Source organism: Helianthus annuus, chromosome 15 (assembly GCF_002127325.2).
Source record: "Helianthus annuus cultivar XRQ/B chromosome 15, HanXRQr2.0-SUNRISE, whole genome shotgun sequence".
Lineage (NCBI taxonomy): Eukaryota > Viridiplantae > Streptophyta > Magnoliopsida > Asterales > Asteraceae > Helianthus > Helianthus annuus.
Window position 1 is genome coordinate 47,739,204 of NC_035447.2, and position 9,682 is coordinate 47,748,885.

The 9,682-nt window shown below is 34.4% G+C and overlaps 1 protein-coding gene across 1 annotated transcript; it reads left to right on the forward strand.

Moving 5' to 3' along the window:
- Positions 1–647: 647 nt before the first annotated feature.
- On the forward strand, positions 648–2,409 carry LOC110911374 (amino acid transporter AVT3B). The gene has a single exon (XM_022155981.2). The coding sequence runs from the start codon at positions 794–796 to the stop codon at positions 2,081–2,083; it is 1,290 nt and encodes a 429-aa protein (XP_022011673.1). The 5' UTR covers positions 648–793; the 3' UTR covers positions 2,084–2,409.
- The last annotated feature ends 7,273 nt before the right edge of the window (positions 2,410–9,682 follow it).

Consider the following 9,682-nt stretch of genomic DNA (forward strand, 5'->3'; position numbering starts at 1 on the left):
CCTAGTAACCTTTATGTCTGTCAGTCTGTCACTCAGTCAGTCATTCGAAACCTCGTATCACCTTTTGTCGCCCTAAGCGCCGCGCTATGGCCAAAGCGGAACGCTTAGGGGTGTGAAAATTATTTTGGCTGTGTGTGATTAGCATGATCCTTATTATGTAGTCTATCCCACCAATATCGATGCCATTTTTTGTCACATCAAATTTTTATAATTCACATATTTTTAGGTGATACTACTAATTCCATAAAATCAGTTTTATATTTTTGTAGCAATACTTTTCAAATCAAATACAAATTTCTGAATTTCAAACCAATTTGATCTGAATACAATTTTTGTTTCTGTTTCTTTAAACAAAAACACCTGTATATTTTTATTCATTATGTGTATCACATTATATTATATTTATTTTATTTCACATGTTTCTCGTGTGATTGGCCCAAGCCCAACTGGCCAAATCCCATTACCTCTTCAATCTTTATTCAACTCTAATCTCCAAAACGACAAAAGCATTCATAAAAATATATAGTGGGCCCTATAATGATCCAAAAACACGCCAATCATCGTACTCAACTTCACGCGTAGTCGCATTTAACCACCTGTTTCCATCCACACATCTGTCACAAACTCACATTCTTTATTTCATTTCATATTTTCATCACATTTTCAAACACGTCACGCCTCCTACAAAATATCATATTCCGTTAAAAAAAAAAATCATCACCAATTTTAATGTAAATCTTTCATAAACAACTTCCTATCATCATTTGATCCAATCACTAATAAGTCAATCACGATGGTGTTCGCGGACCAAAACGACGCCACTTCGTCCTCTAACCCCATCCGATCGGTCCCTAGAGAAGACACCCCTCTTTTAGAAACCTCAGACTCGTTGTCATCAACGCCGAAAACATTCGCCAACGTGTTCATCGCCATCGTTGGCGCAGGCGTTCTAGGACTCCCGTACACCTTCATGCGCACGGGTTGGCTCACTGGAGTCCTCATGATATTCGCTGTTGCGGGTCTTGTTTATCGTGGCATGATGTTGTTGATCCAAACTAGACGAAAACTCGAGTCCCCAATCATGTTTTCAAAAGTTAACTCGTTTGGTGATCTAGGATTCGCTGTTTGTGGTCCTGTTGGTCGTCTAGCTGTTGATATAATGATTATTGCGTCCCAAGCGGGTTTTTGCGTTGGATATTTGATATTTATTGGTAACACGTTGGCGAATTTGTTCAATGCAATCCCAACTGAATCGCGTAACTACCTTAATGGTAGTTACATTTTGGGAATGCAAGCTAAAACGGTTTACATATGGGGTTGTTTTCCGTTTCAGTTGGGATTAAATGCAATTCCCACTTTGACCCTTTTGGCCCCTTTGAGTATTTTTGCTGACATTGTTGATGTTGGTGCAATGGGGGTTGTGATGGTGCAAGACGTCGCGGTTTTCGCGAAAAATACTGTTGATGTTCATGCTTTTGGTTCTTTTCCTATGTTTTGTTATGGGCTTGGGGTTGCTTTGTTTTCTTTCGAAGGGGTTGGAATGGCGTTGCCGTTGGAATCGGAAGCACGAGATAAGAAACGGTTCGGGTCGGTTTTGGGTTGGGCTATGATGTTTATTGCTGGGATGTATGGGGTATTTGGGGTGTTGGGTTATTTTGCTTTTGGTGAGAACACTAGGGATATTATTACTGCTAATATGGGTAAAGGGGTTCTTAGTAGTTTAGTGCAATTAGGGCTTTGTGTGAATCTTTTCTTTACATTTCCTTTGATGATGAATCCGGTTTATGAAGTTATGGAAAGAAGGTATTGGGAAGGGAGGTATTGTTTGTGGATGAGATGGGTGTTGGTTATGGTGGTTAGTTTGGTGGCGCTTTTCGTGCCGAATTTCACGGATTTTTTATCGCTTGTTGGGAGTAGTACTTGTTGCGTGTTGGGGTTGGTGTTACCGGCTTTGTTTCATTACATCGCGTTTAAGGATGAGTTGAAGAGGGAAGAACTTATGTGGGATTTGGGGATGATTGTTTTGGGTGTGATTCTTGGTGTATTGGGGACTTGGTTTTCTTTGATAGAAATTCTTTTTTGAACCTATGGATCAAGGTTTGAATTTGATCATGAAGTGTGTCACTCATCACATCAAAGTATTTGATGATTGTGAAAGAAGAGAGCCTTCAATCAAACAATGATTGTTGTTCTATATTAATGCTTGATGTCTATGCATTGGTTGCAAGTGTTTGTGTTGTGGTGTTTAGGGGGTGAACTAGTGTGAAAAAATAAAGATCACTCCTTGGTAGTGAATTGAAATTGCAGTTTGTATTCATGTTTGAGGTGGATTGAATGTTACTATAAAAGCCAAAGAAATGAAGGGTTTGTGAGTGTTGTCACATTGTGTTATTCGATTTGGTATTGTTATATGCTGTTGTCACATGACACATTAACACTTTATTTTGAGTAAACTACCAAAATGGTCCCCGAGGTTTGGTCACTTTTACCACTTTAGTCTAAAACTTAAACCTTTTTGAATCTGGGTCCCTGTGGTTTCAATTTGTTATCATTTTTATCTAAAATCAAAATCTGGTCAGATTTTTCAGTTAAAATCTATTTTCAAAAACCCATCTAAAGAGCATGCCCGCAATGAGGATGTGAAAGGGGATGGGGGATGGTGAAAGGAGAAAGTGAGTATCACTCGTGAAGAGGAGAGAAGCTCGGACAACACGGGCAATGGCAACGTACAACCATCCCTTGGGTGCTCGATCTCTTCATGATCAAATGAAGAGATAATAAATTAGAGATAATATTAGATAATATTGTTCATTTGTTGTATTTACTTTATTGTGTAGGTACTTTGTTGTAATTGTTGTGCCTATATTTTGTAATCCTTTCTTCATTTGTATTCAGCAAAAATCAATATTGTAATATGGTATCAGCCAACAATTACTAGAAGTATTAAGTTTCCCCAACCCCTTCCTTTCCTCTTCTTCTGCTCCTTCCTTTTCCCCCACCCGATCACTTTCCCTGACCTTATCTTCTTCCCTTTTTTTTTTCTTTTTGTTGCAGCCTTCTGTCATCTCTCAGCCTTCTCTTTTCCATGGCTGCTTCATCATCAAACACTACCTCAATTATCCCACCCATGAATGGTCTTGCACCTATGATCGCAATCAAACTCAACCCATCTAACTACATCTATTGGCACAAACAGATGTTGCCTTTACTCACACATCAGCAACTTCTCTTTTCCGGCTCAATCGCACTCTGTCCCTAACCAAGTTCCTATATCTGACATGCCTACACCACCCGAAACACCATCGTCTACCCCCACTGTTACACCCACTTCCACCCCTCATAGCACCCCACCCGACTCCCCTTCTACATCCCAACATGATCCCACACCCGCCCCACACCACTCTTCCACAACTACCGGCCCACCCACACCCATTCCGAACCCTCCTCCTATTCCCTCGCACCCCATGATCACTCGTGCGAAGTCTGGAATTTTTAAACCCCGCCATAGGGTTGATCTTGCCATTACTGAACACATACCACTTCATCGAGCTCTATTTGCATCAACCGATCCGAAAACCTTTATCAAAGCTGCCAAAGAAGAAAAATGGTTACACGCTATGGAACTTGAATTCAATGCTCTTCAGCGTAACAACACTTGGACTCTTGTTCCTAGACCTTCCAATGCCAATGTTGTTGGTTCAAAATGGTTTTTTCGAACAAAATTCCATTCGGATGGGTCTATTGAACGCCACAAAGCCCGTCTTGTGGCGCAGGGCTTCACTCAGGTTCCTGGTCTTGATTATTCTCATACGTTTAGTCCAGTGGTTAAGGCTGCCACGGTTCGCACTGTTCTCGCTCTTGCTGTTATTAACAGGTGGAACCTTCATCAGTTAGATGTCAATAATGCGTTCTTGCATGGACATCTTAATGAACAAGTGTATATGGAACAACCAAAGGGCTTTATTGATCCTAGATTTCCATCTTATGTTTGCAAATTAAACAAAGCCATTTATGGTCTAAAGCAAGCCCCCAGGGCTTGGTTTCATCGTTTGAGTGTGTTCTTAACCAACTACGGCTTTGTCTGTAGTAGAGCTGACCCATCTCTTTTTGTTTTGCATCGGGACTCATGTATCATGTATCTTCTTGTTTATGTTGATGACCTCATTCTCACGGGTAACCAATCTCATTCCCTCAAATCATTCATTTCATGCCTAAACAATAAATTCGCTATCAAAGATCTGGGGGAACTTAACTACTTTCTAGGACTGGAGGTTACCTACACCAAAAATGGCTTATTCTTAAATCAGTCTAAATACACCATTGATATTCTAAACCGTGCTAAGATGTTGGAAGCAAAACCTGCTCCCACACCCTTAAGCACAAATGTCTCTTTTGTTTCTACAGGTGAATCATTTCCAGATGTCACTCACTACCGTTCCATTGTTGGTGCTCTCCAGTACTTGACGATCACGAGACCTGACATATCATATGCTGTCAATCAAGTTAGTCAATTTTTACATGCTCCAACTGTTGCTCACTATCAGGAAGTTAAAAGGATTTTGCGTTATCTCAAGGGTACAGCTGCATATGGTCTTCACTACACTCGGCCTTCTCATACATCTCTTCTTGGATACTCTGATGCTGATTGGGCTCGTTGTTTGGAAACGCGTCGTTCCACGTATGGTTACTCTATTTTTCTAGGTGGAAACCTCATCTCTTGGAGTGCTAAAAAGCAACCGACCGTTGCAAGATCCAGTTGTGAATCTGAATATCGAGCTATGGCGAACACTGCTGCAGAAATTGTTTGGTTAACTCATCTCCTTCAGGAACTTCATGCCTTACCTTTAGATAGACCGACTATACTTTGTGACAATCAAAGCGCCATCTTTCTCACTCAGAACTCAGAATCCTGTCTCACACAAACGTGCTAAGCATATTGACCTCGATTATCATTTCTTGCGTGAACTTGTGGATGCGGGCAAATTAGCTACAAAGTTTATTCCAACCAAGCTCCAGGTGGCTGACATTTTTACAAAGAGTCTTCCCGGTCCTCTCTTCAAAAAGTTTCGAGACATGCTTCGTATTGGTCCTCCACCGTTTCGCTTGAGGGGGGATATTAGATAATATTGTTCATTTGTTGTATTTACTTTATTGTGTAGGTACTTTGTTGTAATTGTTGTGCCTATATTTTGTAATCCTTTCTTCATTTGTATTCAGCAAAAATCAATATTGTAATAGATAAGTTACCCATAACCTACTAATTTAGTTTTCTAATATTGTAAGTAACTATGAAGATGCTATTAATGATTGTAGGTCATGATCAAAGAGTGTTAAAAAGCTATTCAATGATTGTAGGTCATGATCAAAGAGTCTTAAAAGCTATTCAAGTTATGACAGTCTTGCGGGTTTCTTACAGATCCGTTTGAGCCTAATGGGCAGCCCAGTTGACTTTGATGAGTGGGCCTCCTCCAATTTAGTAGTCTTTGACATTTGGGCCGCATCACACTCATCAAAGAGAAAGTAAAGTAAGGGGCTTGTTGTTTAACTTTTAATGAGCCTCTTAATAGTTCAGACCTTTTCCTGGTTCAATACTTAATGGTTCAGACTGTTTGTTTCACGAGCAGATGTCTGAATGGTTCAGACATTTGCCTCTGAATGGTTAAGATTTATACAGAGTCTGAATGGTTAAGACCTCTGATCTGAATTGGTCAGACATTTGTCTCTGAACGGTTAAGTATTATACAGACTCTTAATGGTTCAGACCTCTTACGGATTTAGCACTTAATGGTTCAGACCTCTTACTGGTTCAGTACTTAACCATTCAGATATTGTCAAACAGCCTCTAAGATGTTATCTTCAATTTGATTACTTTAATAGTTAACTACCAGGTGACTGCTGAATATAGTAACAACTTTTTTTAACAGCTAAATTTTTCCGCTTAAATACTTACACTTTTCAAGGATTAAACTTTGATCTCTCCACAAGAGATAATTTATGCTGTCAGTAGGTTATAGCCTAAGTGGCAATAGCAGTAACAACTATCCTATAGGGGTGTGCATGGGTCGGTTTTGACCAAAAACCATAACCATAACCGTGATGTTGGTTATTGGATAACCATAACCATAACCGATCGGTTATGGTGGTTATGGTTATTTGGTTTTGATGGTTATAGCGGGTCCGTTATGGGTGGTTAACCGTGTATTTAGCTTTACTAAAAATAGCTTACTTTTTTTTTTAACATGGAATACATTGTTATTGCATATTTGTATATATTAGTATATTATATAGTATTAAAAATACATATAATCTATAATATTAATACCAATTATTATCGAATATTCAAATAAAGTGATATGATACATTCCATAGATTCTAATAAACATTCAACCAAAACCACAAAATGATATGAAAACCCAATAAGTACTAAAAATCTTCAGTCAAAAACATTAAATATTAAGAATATGGTGAAAAGTCCTAAATCCTACAAAGATTTATTACATGTCGGTTCGGTTCGGTTATGGTGGGTATGAAAAAAATGATAACCATAACCGACCCGCTACTTTTGGTTTTCAAAAAAAACATTAACCGACCCAGCGGTTTTTTATTTAGTTCGATTTTTTCGGTTCGATTTTATCAGTTAATTCAGTTATGATTGAGTTAATTCGGTTTTTTCACACCCCCTACTATCCTATACAAACGTGTCGAAGTTATGGTTGTGGAAATATTTATCTTGAAAATTTCAAACAATACAACCGTTCAAAAGTAAGAATAACTGATAACGATCGTTGTCACCGTTAACATGTTAATTAATTATTAATAGTTATAATAATATTGCCTGGAAATAATCAAAATATTATATTCAGTTAAGCTCAATCTGGACACTGACGATAACTTTATAATAGGAAAATAACATAAAATATTAACATATTCTACTGACACTGACGATAACTTTATAAATAGGAAAATAACATAACTTTATAAATAGGAAAATAACATAAAATATTAACATATCCTACTGACGATAACTTTATAAATAAGATAATAACATAAAATCTATACTATATAATAAAAGTAACCACTTTGAGAACACATGTCACTCATTAAAGCCATCTATTTTTTAGCCTATTAAAATTAAATAATTATTTAAAATTAAATAATTATTTATGAGATATACGTAGAGATATATTATTTAATATATATAATTATGAGATATACGTAGAGATATAATATAGATTAAAAACTTATTTAGAAAATAGACTATTAATATTAAATTATTATTTCCATAATATATTTCCTTAGATATAGGAATAGGTTACATTATAGTTTTATTATTTTATTTTTAATTTAGAGAGATTTTATTTTAATGTTTACGTTTATACTTTTACATACAAATTTAGGTAAAATAATTGATATACGTAGAGATATACTATTTAATATATATATATAATTATGAGATATACGTAGAGATATGGTATAGATTAAAAACTTATTTAGAAAATATACTATTAATATTAAATTATTATTTTTATAATATATTTCCTTAGATATAGGAATAGGTTACATTATAGTTTTATTATATCGTAGAGAGATTTTATTTTAATATTTACGTTTATACTTTTACATCCAAATTTAGGTAACATATTTAAATTGTCTATGACTCTTTATAATCAGTAATATGTTTTAAATATATTTAATTTTTTATAAGCAGTAAATGTTTTAAATATATTTATTTTAAATAAAATATTATATATTTTTTAAATATGTTTTATAAAAATAAGAATATGACTTAAGATGTAATTTTAAGGAGAGAAAAAATATTATTATTTAATAGGAGAGAAAATGCAGGAAATCAAAATCTGAAATTAATCAGAACTCAACTCATGTATTACACGAGGTTTTTTAAAGATATAAGTTTTGTTATTTACTATATAAAATTACATTTATTCAACCCGTGTAACACATAGGGTTTTTTTAAGATACAACTTTTTTTATCATTTACTATATAAAATTACATTTATCCAACCCGTGTAATACATGAGGTATTTAAAAATATAATTTTTTATTATTTGATATATAAATTCAACCCGTGTAATACACGGGGTTTTTTAAAGATATAACTTTTTTTATAAATTACTATACAAAATTACATTTATACAACCTGTGTAATACATGAATTTTTAAAAATATAACTTTTTTTATTATTTGATATATATAATTAGATTTATTCAACTCGTACAATACACGGGGTTTTTGAAATATATAAATAATTTATTATTTAATATTTTTTTTCATTATTTGATGTATAAAATTATATTTATTCAACCTGTGCAACAATACAAGGGGTTTCTTAAGATATAAATTTTTATTTTTTTAGTATATAAAATTATATGTATTCAATCCATGTAATAAACAAAGTTTTTAAAGATATATTATTTTATTATTTAGTATATAAATTCACATTTATTCAGCCCGTATAATACAAGGGATTCTAATCTAGTATTAACATATTCTTCTGTTTTCCACGAATAAGTCCTACAAGAAAAAGTCATCTAACAAACTTTAGTATATTACATTCTTTTAATTTAGAGTAAACTGTCATTTTGGTCCCTAAGGTTTGATCACTTTTGTCATTTTAATCCAAAACTCAAACCTTTTGCATCTGGGTCTCTGTGGTTTCAGTTTTATTGCCATTTTGGTCCAAAAATAAAATCAGGTCATATTTGTCTTATAAAATATGGTATTTATTTATAAAAAAGAAATTATCATTTTGCCTTGCAGAAAAGGAGAAAATACTGATTTCATTTTTGGACCAAAATGGCAATAAAACTGAAACCACAGGGACCCAGATGCAAAAAGTTTGAGTATTGGACTAAAGTGGCAAAGATGACCAAACCACAGGGACCAAAATGGCAGTTTACTCTTTAATTTATCTAGAATTTACGCATTTTACGAAATTTTTAAAAAGGAAGAGTTGTTATCTCTTAAAGTGGTTAAAATTTAGTGAAAAAACATTCAAACAAAATCATTTATACCCATTAGAAAGTGAGTATAAATAGTAATTCGGTTTTTATAATAATATATATATAGTGTTGTAAAACTAGCCTACTAGAACAAGATTATAGGGAGAAAGAGATTGATCTTATTGATTGATGTGTGTTTTTACAAAGGAATACAATGAATATATATAGGAGAAAAAGTCTTGGAGAACAAGCTAATCTATTTAAGGAGTTGATAACCACATAATATAATATATTTATAACACTCCCCCTTGGTTATCAACTTTGTATGCTTTGAGATGATGACTCGTTAAAAACCTTGCTTTGGAAAACCCAGTGGGACAAAACCTCAGCTTAGGGAAAAAGAGTGCAACGCGTATTTTCTTCTTCTGATACTTCTGGATCAGATATGTTGCCTCATTAAAAACCTTACTAAGAAAACCCAAATGGGACAAAACTTAGTGAGGGAAAAAGAGTGCAACTTGAATAAATCTCCCCCTCATTATAATATGCATCCTTTAAGTGACGTGTGTCCATCTTCCTTGAAAGTTGCTCAAAACTTTTGTAGAATGATTTGTCGTTTGATGCCTTAAAGTGCAATCCATTATATTGAGTAATGTTGTAAAATCTTTTTGTGAGACTTCTAGTGCTTCCTCTTGCGAACAAATACCATAAGATCCAACACT